This window comes from Drosophila grimshawi, unplaced genomic scaffold (genome assembly GCF_018153295.1).
Source record: "Drosophila grimshawi isolate 15287-2541.00 unplaced genomic scaffold, ASM1815329v1 contig_1377, whole genome shotgun sequence".
NCBI lineage: Eukaryota > Metazoa > Arthropoda > Insecta > Diptera > Drosophilidae > Drosophila > Drosophila grimshawi.
The window spans coordinates 20,355,152-20,376,284 of NW_025062900.1; the positions used below are offsets into that span (position 1 = coordinate 20,355,152).

General features: G+C 31.4%; 2 protein-coding genes across 3 annotated transcripts; both read right to left on the minus strand.

Moving 5' to 3' along the window:
* Positions 1 to 1,209: 1,209 nt before the first annotated feature.
* On the minus strand, positions 1,210 to 2,080 carry LOC6566385 (cyclin-dependent kinases regulatory subunit). The gene is made up of 2 exons (XM_001992987.2): positions 1,779 to 2,080; positions 1,210 to 1,667 (listed from the first exon to the last, which is right to left on the minus strand). Exons 1-2 carry the CDS (start codon positions 1,832 to 1,834, stop codon positions 1,496 to 1,498), a joined length of 228 nt encoding a protein of 75 aa, XP_001993023.1. The 5' UTR covers positions 1,835 to 2,080; the 3' UTR covers positions 1,210 to 1,495.
* A 5,862-nt stretch (positions 2,081 to 7,942) lies between these two features.
* Positions 7,943 to 20,479, minus strand: LOC6566386 (sodium/potassium-transporting ATPase subunit beta-2). 2 transcript variants are annotated; one of them, XM_032739548.1, is made up of 8 exons: positions 20,170 to 20,479; positions 10,646 to 10,786; positions 10,197 to 10,316; positions 9,939 to 9,944; positions 9,634 to 9,800; positions 9,460 to 9,570; positions 9,192 to 9,357; positions 7,943 to 8,271 (listed from the first exon to the last, which is right to left on the minus strand). In XM_032739548.1, the coding sequence occupies exons 1-8, from the start codon at positions 20,294 to 20,296 to the stop codon at positions 8,168 to 8,170; spliced, it is 942 nt and encodes a 313-aa protein (XP_032595439.1). In that variant the 5' UTR covers positions 20,297 to 20,479; the 3' UTR covers positions 7,943 to 8,167. The 2 variants fall into 2 exon arrangements, with proteins under 2 accessions (XP_032595439.1, XP_001993024.1); XM_001992988.3 differs by lacking the exon at positions 9,939 to 9,944 and having other exon boundaries at positions 20,170 to 20,476.
* Between the last annotated feature and the right edge of the window lie 654 nt (positions 20,480 to 21,133).

Below are 21,133 nucleotides of genomic sequence, written 5' to 3' on the forward strand. Positions count from 1 at the left end.
GCATATCAAATTTAGGAATTTCTAAATAGCAAACGGAAATGCTTTTCCGGGTGTTGTATGCCGTACACTGCAATATATGAAAATATTTATTAATTTAACAAGTGTATCACTTATTGAACACTATCAATGTTACCCACACAAAACTGTTGAGAGGTATTTAATTTCATTGCCTTTCCGTATAGTTCGTTTGCATTACAAATCGCCAAAATTAGCAGTAAACATAAAAACAAAACTAGTCAGGTAACTTTTCATACTCATCTCAGTTAATAACAATATGAATAATTCTAAAAATAAATATGAAAAGTTAATTGGAAATGATTTTGTTCTTCTTTAGCTGCTAAACTTGGGAAGTGGGTTACAATATTAAAAATGGCTGCAATATTAATCCTATATATAAACAATATAATCGAATGTATAAATGTTTTCAGTTACGTAGTTTATGTATCTCATATTTGAATATTTGAAATATAGGATTGACAAACGAAAATTTGCCAATAACTGAAAGTTCCAATTAACTTCAAGTTGATTTCTAAATAAATTATATAGTGATATATATTGAAAACAATATTGAAATTGGGTATTGAATAACTTCAAGCAATCAACGCCAAAAGTTTTCTACATATATATTTATTATTATTTTTGTTTTCTTTTTTTTTTTAATATATTTTATTATAAGTTTATATTATGTTTAAACGTATGCATTATGTATTGATTAAAATTTTCAAGATCACAAGTCATATATTTTCTTTAATATTAAAGTGAAAATGTGCTGGCAATTTTCATATCGCGTTTCGAGATGGTAAAGGGCAAATAATACAATTGAAGGCTAGACAAAAAAGAAAAACGGAATGCAAATTTAAGGTGGCCAATTTGCTCACAAAGTATGCCAATCTCAACTATACATATACGGCAATAATATATATATATATAAACATATGGCAACGTAAAAATGTGTAATTCATAAAAAGTATTCAAAAGCGGATTAATTCGAAAACTAAAGCAGTGAATGGGAAGTGTAATAAAATGATGTAGAGGTGTGTGCCGACTGTTTTGGATGGGTTATGTTGTTGTTGGAGTTGTTGCTGTTGTAGTTGTTGCTGTTGTAGTTGTTGCATTTGTTGTAGTTGTTGCATTTGTTGTAGTTGTTGCAATTGTTGTAGTTGTTGCATTTGTTGTAGTTGTTGTAGTTGTTGCATTTGTTGTAGTTGTTGCATTTGTTGTAGTTGTTGCATTTGTTGTAGTTGTTGCATTTGTTGTAGTTGTTGCATTTGTTGTAGTTGTTGCATTTGTTGGTAATAAGCCGTCGCCGCAACAGTTGTGCAGCTACCACCATTTGCGCAGTCGCAGTCGCAGCAGCAGCAGCAGCTGCTCCGCAAACGTCAGCTGTAACTGAGCGCTGCTTGTGCATGTGTGTGTGTTGGTGTGTGTGTATGTGCGTAGTGTGTGTGTAAACGAGAGTGTCTGCGAGAGAGTGTGTTGTGTGTTTATTGTTCGCCTACTCCTCCGTCTTGGGACGTCGAAATAGCAAAATGTGCGGCTCCGGCTTATGTATCATATAATGGATCCAGCCACGCGATTGCTGTACACCAATTGATCTCCATTCCATTTCTGTCATCAGATGCGTTTTGGGCACCAGCTTGACGAGCTCCTTCGGCAAGACCACATGTCTGCAATGATAGTTTATACATAAATATATACATACACACACACATTCATACATACATCGATCATTGCAGAATTAAATGCAAGCTTTTTTCTTGTCTTGCATTTGTACTCACCTGTACTCGAATTGTTCATCGTAGTATTTATCCGAGTAGTAAATGTCTTTGCTCATATTTTACAACTGTGCCAAGGAATTTGTGTGTGGAATTCGGGTTTTCTTCTTTTTTGGTGTCGGCGTCCTTTTTTTGCACGCCGCTTCTACAATCCTCTTCCTTTTGCTGTTTTCACCGTTATTTTGGACGGTGTGCTCAAATGTTTTGCTATTGTAGTGATGTGAAATGGTGTATTTTGGTGCAGCGCACTGCGTTTATTTAATAATTATGCACGTTTTAAGTTATTTTAAAACAGAAAAAAGTGACGCGGTCTGGAGTAATTTGTACTGGTTCGTTCCGGTTCATCGAATCACTGATATCGACATTCACACAAAATTGTAATATGTTTCGATATTCTGCCGCAGGTATTTTCAAATAGTCATTTACTTTATTTACATTTCATGCATACATGAGCTTATTGAGCACATACAATGACATCTTTAAGTTTAATAAAACATCTCAAGCATTGTATTATAATATATATGTATATAAGATTTCCTAATTCGTAGTGAATGGCAAATAAGGTGTACGTGGAATAATTTCAACACAAGGCCGGCATCTATGTTGACGTATGTTAAATAAACAACTAAGTCATTCAGTTGAAATAAAATTATCAGTTAATTGTTTATTTATTGAAAATATATATTCTTGTATTGACTTAACAAATTAACACATAAATATGGCGATTTGAACTTAAAATACATCGTAGTAAGTGGTGGCCAAACGATAGGCAGCAACACATTTCGTATCGATATATCGGTACGAAACAGTAGCTATAAGAGAATTTGTAGCAAAAGTGCCGCACTAATTCAACAATTTTATTATGTACAATATGTCGAAATTTGGGAATAAAAGCTTGTGAAGTCGCACCAGTCCAGCGGATTTGCATACAACACACATAAATGTGTAAGCTGTCATAGATGAATATAAACGCTTATTTCTAAACGAATCGCCTCAAGAGCAAATAAAACATTTTTAAAAATTCCCAATAAATTGGGTGTGTATGGTGACTAAAATCACATTTCTATGTGCGAATACAGTGCTAAAAAGATAGTATAAAGTATATAATATTTATAATAATAAAGTATGTCAATAAATATTAAAAGTTGTATTAACAAATAAAAGTGATAAGCTCATTACATGAAAAATAATGAGTTTTTCTAATAAGGTGAATACGCTTAGTCATAAGTCATAAATTAGGTTTTAGATTTACATAATTCCAATAAGGGAATACTTGTCATTTCTCAAAATCCCAATTTTCTGTAAAGAAAAATTAAAAACTACAAATTGAAATATATGCAATTTCATTAGATGTTGAACAATTTCAAAAATTTTAAATTTGTGTTTTAGATTTGATGATTTTGATTTCGCACATATAATTCTATTCATTTTAGACCACCACTTAAAATGCACCGGCTCTTTTGTTTATTTGGAATTACTTAATTCCATATCAACATAATATTTTTATTGAATTCAGTAAAATTTTTCAAACAGTTTCTCGTTTTTGTTACTCATACATGACTTAATCAATGTTAATGAAGCTTCTGTTGTTGTTTTTGTTGATGTTCAGTTACTTTCTTGTCGTAAGTTCATTTTTTAATATTACATTTTATGTTTTTCTTCTTTTTTTTAATTTAATATTTAAACTTTGTCATTGATTTATAGTTAAACTTAAACAATACAAAAGCAGTATTTGTTTTTCATTCATTTTGTTACACATAAATATATATATTTTTTTTTAATTTTACCATGATCTTTATTTGTTTATGAAGGTTCTTTTTATCTATAATTTTCACTTTTAAGTCTAAATTAAAGCAATTCTGTTAGGTTTTTCTTGTTCGGTTCTTGTTACACTTGAAATAAATGTTGAAATCAGGGCAAATGAACTGTGTTTATTGTTTCGTTTTTAATATTATTATTTGAATCGACTGCCTTTTGGTACAATTATGCATTGCCTTTGTTGTTATTGTTATTTGTTATTGTAATTGAAAATGTAATCTTGTAAATTGCACTACAATTACAATTCGCCAACTAAAATAGATACATGTTGTGACCTGTCCTGTTCAGGATCAGGCTCAATATTTGACCAACAGCAAGTTTCGGCTGCAATGCTTATGAATTTGTTCGTTACTAATTTGGTTAATTGTTGTAAATTAAAATATGCTTGTAATCGTACTTAATTATTAGTTTACATGCTGCCTTTCATATTTTACCATTTATATAACATATGTGTGTATACATAATTGTATACCGTAATGTTAGATCTCTTAGTTCTATATATATAATAATTGTAAATAATAAATACTTTTGTTGTAATTGCTATAACCAAATGGGTTTGCAAATTATATATATATTTATGTCTAAACCAATTTTTGCCAGCTATATTTTCTGTTAGTTTTTCTAAAACATTTTCTTCATTAATTAAATTATTATTATTTTTTCTTTTGCTAATAATGCGCTGCAATTTGCACGTGTTGTGAGAGGTCTTTGAGGTCTCGGGCAAATTGTGATCCAAAAATTGCAAACTTCACACTGAAATCTGTGGAATACTTTACCCACTTGTGGGCGTGGCAGTGGTTTAACATAAAAACTCAGTCGTAACAGCGCAACTGGAGTTGATTTGAATAATTTTTTGTCATTAGGTGTTGAGAATATATTTGATTAAATATTTTGTAATAAACAACTGCCACATTTGTAAGCTGAATGATATTCATATTTTATTTCATTCAAAAATGATTACTTAAAAAGCAGCGGCATCAGCTTTAGTGTTGTCAAAGCTGCGAAATATGTTTGAAATTTTTAAATGTTTTCGCTTTACATTTTTTTTGTTTTTAGCAATATGTGTAGATTGTATGTCTTAAATCATTTCGAGAATTAATTCACATTTATTGTAGTTGCCTTGTGCTGATTACGAAAGTTGTTGTTGTTGTTTACACACAAAAGAGTTTTGTTGTTGTTTGTTTTTTGTCTTTTTGTTTTTGTTTTTTTTTATACACTTGGTGTTAAAATGGCAGTTTATACATATATATCAATATACGTATACTTGTTAAATATGCTCTATCAAGTGTGTTCTAGTAGTTGCCGCATGCTAATAAGTGCAAAGTATGCCACATTTTTGGATCCAAAACTATTTAACCGAAATGCCATAGGGAATTGAAAGAAAAACAAAAACAAAATTCGAGTGCCAATTTCGTCGTAGTTCATAATTTGAATACACGCGCTAGAGGGTCAAACATTTACTTGGCAGTTTTTATATATATATTATATATTATTTTCTTTTTATTCTCATTAAATATTATATTTTATAGCTTTTGTTACCCTATATAAACTACTAATATTTATCGGCGGTTTTGGGAACACACTTTGCCCAGGTCAAAAATGATATTAAAAAAAAGATAACAATTGTTAATGTGGAATTTTTTGTGCGTTGAATTCGAAATTTTGGCAAAATAAATTTAAATTGCTAAATAGCTAGCCGAGTGGAATTTATTTATTATGTTTTACGGCTGCCCGTGACTGCACCAAGTAAAATTTAAGTGAATCTCACAACTCATGTTTGTTTATTGCAAACTGCAGCATTTTGTTCACTACTTAATTAATTGCTTTAGTTATTATATTCTTTTTCTGTTTTCGTTTTTTTTTTTTTTGCTTTTTGTTTTTTTTTTTCTTCCTTTCTTGTATTTCATTTGTTTGATTTATAGGAAAACAAGCACTAGAAAATGTTAAAAAACTATTTAGTAAACAATTTGTTGGTTGCCTGTGGAATTATATTTATTTAAAATTTGTTGCTAAACACATTTTCATAAATTTTATTCAACTGAAGGTTTAAAATTAAATGTATTATTTCCAGGAACCAGTAAATACCTTTTGGGCTATCAAGAAAATTTTAAATGCAAAATTATGTTGAAAATTGAAAATATTGAAGAATTATGGAAAATAAGTTGATAGCAGCCAAAATATCTTGGTTTCTGGGCAAACCGAGGGCCCAGTTTGCATTTGGAAACTGTGATCGGAATTTTCGTACGCTTTACTTTAGTTTTGAAATTCATTTAATAAAAGTAATTAGTTGTTAATAATATATTTATAATATATATTTAAGTATAACATTTTCCTTTAAACTATTATTTAGCGATTCTGCTGCATGTGTAGCAAAACTGTAACATTTCATGTTTAATTTTTTAATCATTTTTGTTTTTAGCTTTCTTGAATTGTTGTTGCTGCTTCTTACATTTAGACTAGCACTAGTTAAGTGGATGGTAAAAGGGGGTTAGTTATAAAGCTTGGTATGCCATTTAAGAGATTTAGCTTATATTTTTTATTCGATTTTATATTTTTTGTATTTTTTTTTTTTTTTGGTTTTTGTTTCTTTGAATTTTTTATGGGGTGGGGCTAGGACTGAAGAGAGCGAGAAAATTGTTAAGCTAGTTGAGGCCTATACATGAAGTTGTCCTTAAAGTCAATGCAAGCTAAAATAATAAAATTGCAGAATCACACCATTTGTTTATTTTTCATTTTGAAATTTTGCTCGTCTTAAAATTTGACGAAATGTATGCGAAAATGAAATCCCAAACAAAACGCCTTGATTTAAGATTACTCAAAAGTGTGGTTAGGTGTGTGTTTTGGGTCTGTCTGTTATCCTTTATCTATATCTGTTTGAGGGAACTGTAGCTCCTCTTTTCCTCTCCCTCTCTGTCTCTCTCTCTCTCTAGTTGTCTTTCTCTTTCATTCCCTTTTTTGCCATCTTTCTCAGTTTCGGTAGAAGCTGTCGTGGATCGCCCTTGTCTGCTAGGATGGCTGTTGAAAATTGTGATATCGAAAAGGTAGGGTTTTGATTTAGTTAAATTAAGTTCGTTTTTATTGTTATTTATCTTTCTTTGGGGATTCTTTGTATACATAATATATTTTTAATTTTATATACTCTTTTTGTTTTTTATTGTAACCAGTTACTCTGTACTTTACTTTCAGCTATATTTATGTGTTTTTGCCTCATTTATTTTATATTTTATTTATGTTTTTTTTTAATTTTTTTTTGTTTTTTTTTTTGTATATTTTCTTGTTTTATCTTCATGCAATTTTCACATTAATGATCTTGTTTATTTTTTGTTCCTTGTTTTTTTTTTTTTGGGTTTTCATAATAAGTGAAGAGTATTAGTTTTAAATGTGTTGTGGTTTTTTTCTTCTTGCATTTTATACGTTTCTTAGTTTTGTGTCTATCTGTCTTTTGCTTTTGCCTTGCAGTTTACCATCCTATTCACTTTTTAATTTAAAATCTACATTTATGAATTTTTTTACTTTAGAAATTTGTAGTTAAACACGTTTTTTATGCTTTGCTCTTGCTGTTTATGGATTAATGCGGTCTGTTTAAATTTATAACAAATTTAAACAAATTATATAGGTATGCTTAGTGTGAAAATTGTTTTTTATTTATTGTTTATTTTTATTTTATTCATTTTCTTTTTGGGAGGTGTTTATGTTCACAATGTACGTAATTATGTATGTATGTATACATATGTGTTTATATATGCATTCCAATTGTTCATTTTCATTATTATATATATTTATTTAAATATTATAAATATAAATAATGTTTTTTTTTATGTATTTAACACGTTTCTCATTGAGTTAAGAACAGTTGCTGCATTTTTCATCTGTTTATATTTTGTTCGCTGCGCTGTTTGTCGTTTATATCTTTATTATTAAATTACACCAAAAACAAAGTAGAATTTTTTAACAACAATTTCTTTTGTTTTGTTTTTTTTTTTTCTTTTTATAATATCATATTTGCGCTAAATTATGTGGCTTGCCAATTTTAACCATTTGCTATTTTTTGCCTAAATTGTTAACTAAATAAAATTCTCCTAACAAATGAAGTATTTTTTCTTTTGTGTGGGTTGTGTTTTATTTGTGTATTTTCTTTTGTGTTTTTGTGTGTGGGGCGTTTGTTAGCGTTGGGTAGATTTTTAGCTTTTTAGCGCTAGGTTTAGTCATGTTATGTTATTTATTTATTTTTTTTTATTTTTACTTTTATTCTTGTAGCTCTTTGTTTTAGTTTTTCTTTGGTTGTTGCTGTATTTATTTTGCATTATTATTACTTTAGCTTGTTTTTTGTTTGGTTTTATCTTCTTTTTGCTTGCTGCTACATTTTTGTGTGTGTTTTGTCACTGTTTTTTATTTAGCGTGACTTTTGCTTAACTTTCATCTTAATCTTCAACTTTACTTCTGTATGCCTATTTCGAGCTGTTTCCCTTTCATCTCCAAACGGATCCTGGCTTTCTACTGCTTCTCTCCGCACATCCTGTTTGCTGTTCTTGTAGCTTTTAGAATTTTACTGATGCGATTCCATAGCGTTTCTCTTAGTCGACCATTAACTCAAAGTGGACGGATCCTCTCCTATCCGAGCGATCATGATGGATGTTGTAAGCCCAGGCTTTGCACTCAATGTTGATCAAGACGCCGGCTAGTAATTGATAAGAATGAACAAGAAAGTATTTAGTTACAGAAAGTTGTCAACAAATACCCATAGAAAACAGCTTGCCGAAATGAAAGATTCTCAAGTTACACTTTTCAAAGTTGAATGAGCTTTCATTCCCCATGGTTTTTAATGCGCTCCGACATGTTGCCAATCCTATTAACCTAGATTATCTTGTTTAAAATGGTTCGCTAAGCGCATTAATTATTTTGTTATTTACCGTAGAAATAGAGCACTTCCTGAATGAATGTTTTTTATTCCTATTCCGTCCTCTGCTCCGACTTCATTTGTAACCCAAGGAATTATTAAGGTTTATTGTGCTGTAAAATTGGCTTTCTTTTTTTTCATTGTACTTTTTTTTTGCCATTTATATATGGTTTTTGTGGCATTAGGGTTGCTGCAGCTCTTTTGTCTTCCGGGAAAGGAAAGGGAACTCCCAGGTTAAACCTTTGCTTTGAGTTTTATTCAAATTCTAAACCGTCTTCCCCATTGTATTAACTCTCAGGTGGAAACCACACACCGTTAACTGATTCTAGATGTATCATATAATTTTTGTTGAACTAATGGAAAAACAACAAACGGGATGATAATACAATAAAATGTCTATGCAATATATATGAGAATTTACCTAAATACGAAATGTGCCCCAAACTACAACCCCAAAACCATAAGCCATAAATATAATGATAGTACAATATGTATCAAATATAGTCAGAGTCAAAATGTCTATCGGAATTTAACTGAATGAGTAAGTTGCTTCAACACTATATATTTTCGTACGTTAGGGATTAAAAATCTCAAATGATGCTTACTTTTTTATTAATTTTTTTTAATTTGTTCAGACATATTTATGTTTGATTAATTTACCTAATGGATAGCCAAAATATTAATCAGAATATGTTACTTACTTTCGACGGTGAACTGAACAGCAACGATTGGCGGTATATAGCCTTCAATGTTTTTGAACGGGAAATAGAAATGGGGGAAACCCATGCGTGGATAATAATCACGTGCCTTAATGTTCTCAACATCGGCGGGATTTTCACCCTCGCACGACACCCAAACTACGCCAGTCTATAAACAAAAAAAAAAAAAAAAAGAGGAAGAGGAAACATAAGTACATGTTTGTTAAATTAATAATATTGATTTTTATTTTTTCTTTTGTATAAAACTGACCTCATTTGGTCGCAGGCTCTGCTTCTCCTTGATGTGCTGTTTCAACTCTTCAGGCATATCAACGGGCAAAGTTTTTGAATCGTTGTAAATTTTTGGTTCCCAGTTGTAAATCTAAGAAACCGATTAACCGATTATTATCACACCTGAATCGTACAAGTGTGCAATTAACATTACCTTATTCAACTTGAGGAATATGCAGGGCCTTGCCTGGTGATAACCAAAGTTTTTCTCAAGAGTGCAGGGATCAAAGCTACTAACTTCAACGCCGCAGACTTTTCCCTCTGGTGGCATATGCTCAAATGAGCAGTTGACTTGATTATGCTTGGGTAGATCGTCGTAAGCTAAGATATTATAACAAAAGTCCATTAAATATTGATCTATAATGCGCGATTGGGCATTAGTTTAAAAGCGTCTATAATTTATTTAGCATTAGGCACCGGGGATAGTGTGTTTTTAAAAATTACATTTGTTTCACTTACTGTGATCTTTATTAGTGTTTATTGACAAAAAACAAATGTGTGTGTGTTGTACATAGATATACATATAAAAAAAATGTATACAAATTAAAAACTTTAATAACCACTTTCAAAAACTTGCAGTTGTTTCAAAACTGCATAAGACTTAATAAACAAATTTATGTGTTGCACATATCAAAATAATAAATATTTCAATGGGTATAATAAATATTTGGTCACATGGAAAACATATATATATGTATATAGTTTATTTGTACTTACATTTCAGAAATCGTGCAGTTTCATCAACCCAATACTTATAATTATCTTCCTTCGATGATTCGTACCAAACTAAAGTGCTCTCAACATTCGCCTCTGGTGGCATTGGGCGAAAACCAAGACCTGTAACAAAAAATAAATAAATAAAATATATATAATAGTAAAATATAATAAAATAATAGGAAAAGTAAAGTAGGTTTCTTTTGAGTTGGAAAATAATTGTTAATTCATAATTTTTACTTGTATTAATAATTGCTATTCTTTTTGTAAATATATGTATTACAAATGATAAAATGCTATGTAATTTATGTTGGTTTCTTATCAAATTATTATTATCAAATATATTTTTAAAAAATGTTTAAGGTTTATAATAAAATAGAAATCAAATGTTCTGATAGTCAAAGATTTTAAAATAACATGCCAATTAACTTTCTTTGTCTTTTCAAATGTACCTGGATTCGATCCAATCAATCCATTGTCAAGCATCCATTTGGGTTTATCAACTTCCAATGTTTGATAGAACACCGCAAATATGGCAGCAAAGAATCCGGTTAACGCCGCATAGAAAATAATATAGAAAAGTAAAATTTTTGCTGCAAAAAAAAGAGAAAAAAGTTAGTTACATATTTAACGTAGATATTGTAATTGCCTAAGTTAATTAGTAATTATATTGATTATAAATTACAAGCGCCGCAACGACATTAAATTGATTTTATGTGCACAACAAAGCGGCGCAATTTTGTAGCCATAAAGACAATTTGTATGGCTATTATTATGTTTGTAGCCATTTTGGGCTTAGGCCGCAAATATGTAACAGATTAGAGGATAGACTTTATAATTCCAAAACTAGTGGTTAATAACTATCACTGTATCACATTATAATTCAACTTATAATTTCCTTCGATATAGAATTATCTCAGAACCTAATTTCTCTCTTTCTCTCTTGTTCAGATTTTCGCATTCATTTTTAGAACTATGGATAGTTGAAATACAAAATTACAAACTTTAATAATTATATATAATTAATAAATATGACGAATTTATAATGTGGCTCAAAAGTTTTGCTTATAGAGAAAGTTGTTGTTTTCTCCAAATATCTGAACCTATTTAAAGCTACAATTATAAAGCTAAATGTCAACTGGGACGTCAACTAAAACAATTGGCTAATTGGCATTCTGGGAGAAAGGGCAGGGGTGTGGCAAGTAACAGCGACAGCCTTCTGTCTATCACGCCCTCCTTCCCATTTGTGTATCCACTTTCCTGTTCACCGGTTACACAATGCACGACTTTTGGCATTTTCTTGGATCTAGCTACAAGTTGGGTGGAGAGAGTGTGGCGTAGACCAACCTTGCGGGTGTGTGCAACCAAAGTCTGCACTATACTCCGATGTTGAACTCTAACCCATCGTCGAAAAGTTTGTCATTTTGACATTTCTGTTTTGCAATTGAGAGTGATAAAAAGGTCGCTGAGTTCAGGCTTTTCTTTTTTAACAATTTCTCTATCGCAACTGTTTTTCTATTTTAAACAGTTTTAATTGCATACGAATGGCTTGACATTTGTAGCTTTTTTTATATATAGCTTTGGATTTGTGAAATTATTATATAAATAACGCATACGCCAAGTGGCATAGAACACAGAACAGACCTTGAATGAAATAATTTATAGAGCGGAAAAAATGTTCGAATTGACACAGTCATTGAAGTAAATTAGTAAAGTCATTAATCAACTGCTAGACTCGGGGAATTGTGTCAACCGTGGGAATTTAGCTATAAAGCTAGGAATGCAAATATAAACACGAGAAATATGTAAGCTGCTCGCATTTTAGATCGGATTATATTCTTAAATTACATTTCAATCTTCTGACTGACTTGACGTAATCTGAAGAGGTGGGATAACTGATCATTTCAGTGTTTAACTGAGTCTTAAGCAGGCTGACATAAATAGAATTTAGAAAAAAAGATATTATAAATAAATTTGCAGTTTGTGTATTGGTATTTAAAGATTGAGAATTTCAAAATAGTTTTGTAAATTCTTCAAAATTAAGGAAACAATTTTGAAAACAAAGACTCTTATTCGATTTCTTTGAAATTCTTTAGAGCTACGTGCAACAACAATTGTTCTCACGGTCAATTAGTTGGCTGGCCAGTATTACCAATATGGCAAAACGCATGCGCGCTCCCATTTCAGCTACCCAACTAGCTATTGGCAATGCACCCACCTCTCTCTCTCTCACCACCCCTTTCCCACTCTTTCTCTAACGGATTCTCATGGCCATATACATACATAAATATGCGTATATATATTCTGTTCTTTATACCATATCCCTGGTCCGTTACTTAATGGCTTACTTGACAGTGCTAACTGACATCTGTCAAACATAGGGCTAAAATTCGATTTTCTTACGTCACTCTGAGACTTATATACAAAAACCAATGAATAATACATCTAATATTAGTTAAGGCAACGAACGATTAATTTAAATCAGAGTGTGGCCTTTAATCATTTATTTTTCAAGTAATTATTATTTTGTTGGCATCTAACTCAATCATAATTAGTCTTAAGTTTATAATTGGACGCTGTGCCCCTGTTCCCATGCCAATTGAGTTGTGCAAATTAAAGAGAAAGCGGAAAACGTTTTCAACGCCTTACGTAATTTAGTTACGTTACGTTAGCAGTTAAATAAAATGTACGTTTGCATGGCAACACTCGAGCAAACTTCAAGGGTTCTCTGCTTGTGGATAAAAGAGGGGCCTGAAGCAGAAGGACAAGAAACCCCCTTTAGCAGTTGGCTGTGCTTTTTTTTTCTTCTGCATTTTCTTATTGTTATTTCACTGTGTGTGTGTGTGTGTGTGTGTGTATGCATGTGTGTGTTAGTGTGTTTTTGAGTGTATTTCTGCACTTAACGAGCTGGTTGCTCTGGTTTCAGTGGTCCCAGTGGCTTTGAGTACTGCTGCAACGTTTGGGACTTTGGCGACAGGGAATTTCTGTGGTTGGGTTAGAGGAGTGTCGGAAAACTTAGATTCGAGTTGTCTAAGCTGCTGCTGTTGTTGTTGTTGTGGAAAATCAGCTGATTTTTAAATGAAAACCATACTGGATGATGATGGTACGCAACCAGTCTTCCAACCTTAATTAATCTCTAAAGTCACCAGTTTTTTATTACAAATGATTATCAAATGTTAGGCATTGTTATATAACATACCCAAATCGATGTATAGCATATAGTGTAGCTGTAATGCATATTACAGCAGTATTATTATATCCATATAATATTCGGAAGAAATCGAACAAATTCAATTAATAATTATCAAATTGAATATTATAAAATTAAAATTAATTAGATGAACTTTAGTTACTTTTTAACTAGTCTCATGTACATACAAATTTATGCTTAATAATTTATATACATTAACTTTATTAGTTTTGACGAGTTCTGACGGCATTCAAAATATTTTTGAGCTTACAAAATATAAAAAACATTTGACCTACAGCCAGTAAAAACATGTTTTAATCATAAAAAAAAGGTATGCAATCCATAAATAATAAATATTTAATAAACTATTTAAAAAATAAAGTTGTAAATTTCTTTCATCATTTAATTTTAATTTAAAATTTAACAAAGAAATGTTTTCTAAATCTTTCCTTCAAATTTTGAACTCTTTTTAATTAATAATTAAATATTTGTCGGGCTTATACAAGATTTGGAAACAAGTGAAGTACAATAAAAAAATCGCATGATAGAAATTAGTATTCTATATATTTCAGATGAAAATTAAGCTAGAAGAGTATTAATTTTTAGTAACTAAAAAATGATGAGCTTACCGATCATTTCTATGTTTATTTAACCTTTACAAAACTTTTTAAGTGCATAGGTATATCGACCCTCATGGAATATATATGTACATTATATCTATCTATCTGTGGTATATAAAAAAGTTTACCTAAAGCTAAAATAATCTTATAAAATTCGGACATTTCATTATTGACATATATTTGGTGAGATTTAATTTTGTTGGCAGGCTCAGCTTTGCTTCTTCTCCTATTTATTTTTTATGTGGGTTCTGCCTTAAAATCCGATTGATTTACGCGAATGGCTCTCACTCTGTGCGTGTGTGTGTGTGTGTGTGTGCGTGTGTGTTGCTGGTGAGCACCTGGCTGGTCTCAGTGGAACATCAAGTATACGCAGCATTGTGCGCGCACTCTCTGACTGTAACTTTTCTCTCTATCTTCCTCTCTCTCTCTCTCTCTTTGTCCGTCTTCCTCTTGCTCGGGCTCTTTGCAGGTCTCTCGGCTGAACTTTGCCATTTGCACAGCTGCGGCAAAATTGTAACAAACTGTGCTAGTATGTATCTATGTGTGTGTGTGTGTGTGTGTGTGAATGCGTTGTGTGTGCATGTGTGTCGCAGATGCAGCTTATACACACACACACACACACACACACACACACACACACACTGACTAACACAAGCACACTTGCACAACTGAATTGCGTCTGCTTCTTCCCTCTTTTTTTTAATTTCAGTTTCAATTTTACCTTTCTGTTGCAGCTGTGGGTGCAATCTGGGCTGGGTTTGGATTCACAGCTCGCAGCTCGCAGCTCGTAACTGCTGCTGCCCATTTTCTCTTGAAATTTGGACAGTTTCCGAGATATGAGAAAAATGCTTGCACAATTATATACACACACACACACACATACCGAGTAGCAGCTTGCACACAAAAGAATGACAAAATGGAGCAGAAAATACAACTGTCAACATCAGAATTCACAGTAGCCCTTGGGGTATTCAGCAGTCATGTATACAGAATGAGCAAGTAGATACTTTGTATATGAGATAGTAGGGAAAAACATAAAGATATACAAATTTTGCTAAAGCTTACTTTGAATATACACAGCAAAATAGTAGAGAAAATATAAAGAAATATAAATTTGGCTTAAATTTAATGTGAACTGTAAATAGACTCAAATCAGGCATGACATAACTATTTATATATATATATATAAATATATCTATGTACACAAAAAAATTAAGTATATACAAAAAATAAAGAGCATGAGAGCTTTTAATGACAAAATTCAGATGACCTACTATTGTTAAGCCGACCGATTTAATGTATAGCCATATCTGAAATGTGCCATAATTCAAATTTGTTTTCCCCTCATTAATACACAATTATAATTATATCTTGCACACCAAAATCAGAACACTTCCTTATCTATTATATACCATATTAAAATAATTTATTTAGTCAACAATTTTTAAACCCTGTTTTGAAAAATACAAAAGTAGAATTAAATTTAAAATTGAGATTAAAGTGACATAGAAAATTAAAGTGAATAAGAGAATAATATAATAAATAAATTGTGGTAAAGCTGTTGTTGTCGTAGTTAAGTATCCTTTACTGATTTTTTAGGTTTTTGAAAAATGTATACAACAGGCAGACTTCAGAAATCAGAGCTATATTCCAATAACTTTGCTAGCCTTAGGACAGGCTCTTAACTAGTCGAAAACTTTCATTAATTTCTTTAGACTAAAAGTGTAAAGAAAGATTAACTAACAACATCTCAGTTTTGTACTAAAGGGTATTTAAAAGTCGACTATATATTAATAAAAGCAGTTCGAATGGCTTTTTTAATTGTTTCCCAATTAAGCGCGCTGAAAGCTGCTCAATTTAAAACTTTTATGGGGTGAAAAGTTTCCCATACATCTTTAGCTCTATCTATAGCTTTGCGGCTGAGATGGAAAAGCAAATCTGGAGCTCATTATAATGCGCTTATGCAATCGGTAAATGTGATCCACACGTTAATTGTAGCGACGATTGGATAATTGTTTTCTTCCAGTGCAAAATACTTAGCAAATATTTCAGCTTATGGAGGTCAATGTGTGGCTGCTTGGATTTTGGCATATTAATTAGCGGAACGCTCAAGTTGATGGGAATGTGTAAATTGTTGTGTCTCGATAAAAGCAACATTTCAAAACATTTGTGCCCATGTGCCACAAAACGTCTCAAATTGAGTTCATTGATGGTTGAGCTGATTGAGATCTTAATTGATTCGCAGTCGAACAATTGAAATATTCGTTGTGATTGGCTTTGATTTGTAAAAGACAACAATAAAGATATGTTTTCAATACACTGATAAATATATAAATGATCGCCAAGGTACTATTTAGAATGGCTATAGGACTGATATCCTTATTACATAAATTATCTTCTTGGGCTAACTATCAATAATAATTCTGGAATAATTGGTGTACATAATATGAGACAAATATCTAGGGTGGTATATATTTTTATCTATTTTTAAGAAAACCTCTAAACTCCCAAAAATATAAAAGTAAGAAAATGTTCCAATATGCAGTTCATTGAGTGAATGAAAGAGAATTAAAAGTAATAGTTTTCCGCTCATTTTTGAGAGCATAAGCGAATCATGTATTTATAATGAAGTCAATAAAACGAAGCTTTATCTTTTAATATTTCAAAAGTAATTCAACAATTTTCAAGTTTTATACAATAGTTTTCAAAAATTTGTACACCTGCTTGGGTTGCTTACCAATCAGATAACAGTCTATTTTTTATTCACACATATTTGCATTTATTACAACCTGTATAAAGTAAAGTCTATGGCTGATCAAACTGATGATATTTTAATCTGTTCAATAACAAAATAATATATATAATATAGAAATAAACTTAATAATATTTATTTAACGCCAAAAGTATGGTTATTGTCAAAAGTTCACGGCGATTTTTTGCGAGTGTGGGTATTATATAAGGACAGAGATTTTCTAAAGATATTCATAGGAACACGTTAATAATTGTCTGAGAGTACACAACACACACATTTGTAGACAATATCTATCTAGAGTCATGTAGATGTGTAGTTATTTGCCTGCCCCTTTTACATGCTTACATTCGCCTGTTGAAAATGTTGCAAAGAATTCACTTTGGAGCCGTGTTAAGTGTTTAACTGAAGAAGCAAGGCAACTTTCAGCCAAGTAGGTTACAGACAAAGCAATCATGCAACAGCAGAAGCAACAGCAACATCAACAACAGCAACAACAGCAATATCCAAAGCAACGCCATTTTTTGCAGCCATGTTGAATTGTTTGGCGTCAACGCCCACGTTTTGGGCTCTAAGCTCGGGGCGGCACTTGTCGTAACGGCACTTTGTTGCCTGCTTCTCTGCCAGTGTGTACACTCTGTGTATGTGTGTGTGTGTGTTTTGAGAATGAGGTTAGAATTGATTTTTGTTGAGTCAATTTCAGCGCATGATAGTGCAGGTTTTCCATTTCCCACTTGTCACTTAACTGGGTTATAGGCAATTGTGCAAGAACTCTGTTTCATGTTGATCCGAGGTAAGACCAAAAAACCTGTGGACAGGTGATAAATGAATAGGACTTATGTGATAGATGGAATATGCTCGAGAACAGAATCGACCAACTTACTCTGATTTCTAAATGTAAATTTCTTAATGTGTAATTTACAGAAATATATATTAAAAACTTTTGACTAACTTTTACAACTAAACTGCACTACAAATTCGAAGCCGAGACACTTTTGACATTCAAACTCTCATCAATATTTCAAGAATGTCAATCATAAATTGAAATCCATTTAAAATTACCAAACTCAAAGAAATGGCTAAAAATAAACCAACAAACTGCACGTGCCTGAGCTGGGATTGAATGCTAAAGCTGCAGCCAGTGAAGGCAGAGAGAAAGACAAGGATAGCGAGATAGAGAGATAAAGAGAAAGAGAGAGCGAGAGAGCGAGAGAACGAGGTACAAAGCGCGTAATCATATCTATTAATAAATAATCAAGTAACACGTATGACATAAATTGATGGTAACATGATTATATCTTGTCTGCACAGTGTACTCGTCACGTTTTAAAAAGCGCTTATAGCTTATAAATAAAATTCACTTTGAAATTTAGAAAATTGCTATACTTTTGGCGCCAAGGCCAGCGCAGCTTATTTTTCATACATATACAAACAATTTGAATAGTTTATAAACTAATATAATTTAATTTGATTAGACGTACTATTTTAATTAATTTTTAAAGTATTTTTCTACAAATAATATATTTTTTTCTACTTTTTAGCAATTTATTTTTTAAGAATAGAAAAAATATAAATTTAAATTTATTTCCTATTTGGGAATTATTTAAAAAAAAGTCTTAAGTTTTTCTAGTATAATAATATTATTAGTTAATTAATTTTTTTTCCTTTTTAGTTTTAGAAAGTGCAGCGCATAATTCTAAATAGATAAATATTGATTTTAAGAATCAGTTAGTCGGGCATTTAGATAATAGCATTTCTTTCTTCACTTTCTACAATAAGCCCAATTTGTTTGCAATTTTTTAACTGACCTAGGGAAGACATCAAGCTTTTTATAGCGGTAAGAAATTACCTAATTGTTTTTATCTATTAGATAAATAGCCGTAAATACTTATATGAAGAATGCGTGTGCATATAAAATCTTATCTAAGGCCCAAAATCATAATGTGGATACATCATAAATTACAAATTGCTCCCGTTTTTTTTTTTGCCTTTTTTGTTTTCATTTTATTTGTTATCCATTGTCTTTTGCCCGAGTCATAAAAAAATTTACGACAATTTTGCATTTTTGTTTTCATAGCTTTTACACACGAAATCAAATGATTAGTCATATCTGCTGTTGTGTAAGAGTAGTAGTAAATAATGGGCCTAACGCTCCCAGCACTCCCTACTGATGGGCCCACAGAAATATTTTCAACTCCTCCATATTGGGGCTGCAGCTCGCTTGGTCTATACTCATATAATTGTTATGCAATCGCTGCCAACCAAATTGACAATGGGACAGTCTGAATAACTGAGTGACTGACTGACTGACTGACTGACAGAGTGAATGACTGAGTAACTGACTGAGTGAGTAAGCGCATGTGCTCTAGCTAAAATGTGGTCTCTACAATAATATTAGCTTCTATATTTAGTGCTGGTAGGCAATTTACTGGCCCCAGCAAGTACGTGACTTTTTATGGTGCACGGCACACAAAATGAGTCCAGTGGATCGATACGCATTAAGAGGGTGAACACAAAGGTTCAAATTAAAATAATACACCTATGTACTGGAAAAAAAAACAAGTTAATTGCTGGGCACGTTTACCAACTTGAATATTTGATTACAAGAAAAATTATTATGGCCGTTCCATCCCCTATCTCGAGCCCAAATAGTAGAAGCTCCTATTAGCAAATAGTAAAAAAAAAAAACTTTACTTATACAAACAAGTAGTTGTCCCCGCAATTAGGAAACAATTGTTATACAACTCTAGCTAACGATTTTTATACGCGTATTTTACTTTAGTTTTACATTATTTGCCTTTTAGCCAACATAAAAACATAGTAATTTTTGTTGTCCAAAAGATCTCATATAATTTTCAAGCTTTATTAATTTATAATATTTAAAATATTACATAACTAAAAAAAATATTACAAATTATACACAATTTGAAGTGAATATTTATTCTATTTATTGTTTGGAAACCTATTTTCTACATTTTAAATATGTTAATACCGAAACATATTTATATTAAAATCGAATAGATACATTCAAAACGAAAATCTAAAACAAAGTAATAATCTGGGGGTATTAATATATAAAGTGGAAACTCGGAAAAGAAGCAATCGGACAAAAAACTGAAGCTTTTGGTCAACATTCAGTATACAAGTTTCTTTTCTATATAACTTACGTATGATTTTAAAATGCATACATATGTTTCAAATATTTTATAAATATTATATATTTAGTTATAAAAGGGCATGCCCTTGAATGTCCCTCAAAATAATCATTAACACAACGCTGACACATGCGGCGTATGCGCAATGCATGAAATTTGATTGATTTGGAACGCGACTTAATTGTAAATAAGTGTGTCAAAGTTAGGACTAAAGTAAAGTAAAGTAAAGTAAAATTATTCAATTTGGTTTTTGTGTACTCACCCCAACTGGAACCGGTACGTCCAAGGCATTGGCTAGTTTCACTGTTCCATAGGAATTTTCTGAAACCCTCCCATTTGCCCATCTTTGGCGGCGGCGAATAGTATTCACCAATCTTCTTGTCGGCCATTTTAGCTTGTTCTTGGCTTTAAGTACGGCTCAATGCGATAACACCAGGTCTAAGGAGGGTGTCTGTCTGTCTAGTATTATGCTAGTGTTAAACTATTTGGTTTTCGTTTTGGTTTTGGTTTTGTTTGTGTCTTAATGTTTAAGTTTTAAACTCTTATCGTTATGAATATTTATATTCGATTTATTATTTTATTTAAATATTTATATTTGGTTTTATTTTATGTTATTTGGTTTTATTTTTTTTTTTTGGTTTTTGGTGTGTCTTAATCAACTGCGTTGGTACAACATTTTTAAATGGGGGTTTTTTCTGAATGTTCGTAGCAGTATTGTGTTAAGATTTGCGCTAAATTTATTTGGTTACTGAAATTAGAAATAAGGTTATGAGTAAATGAGGTAAGTGTTGCCTGCTCTACCACCTGTTGGGAGGGGTGGTAAACCAAGCTTAAGAGGCACACTCAAGTTCTTAGTTAAATCATTCGATTATTTTATTTCGATATTTGAAAGCAATTTCCATTTGAAGTTCTATATAAAGTCTGGTATTCTTTATATAACCAATCATTAGGTAAACACTTGCAACTTAAGATTTTTTATTTACATAATTTTTTTTTAATATTATAGAAAAGTTAATAGTTTAACAACTGGCTGAAGCCTAATAATAATATGATAAGTTTGAGCCATGCCATTTTGGGCAAGAATCAACTTTGCTGCTTATATAAACATTACAAATTCATTTGGCAAAGACCAAAAAAGTGGACAAAAAAATTGATATCTTATTTGCCTCCTGTGGTTGTTGCCTTTGCGTTTTCCTTTTTTTTTTTTGTTATTTTTTTGCACACAA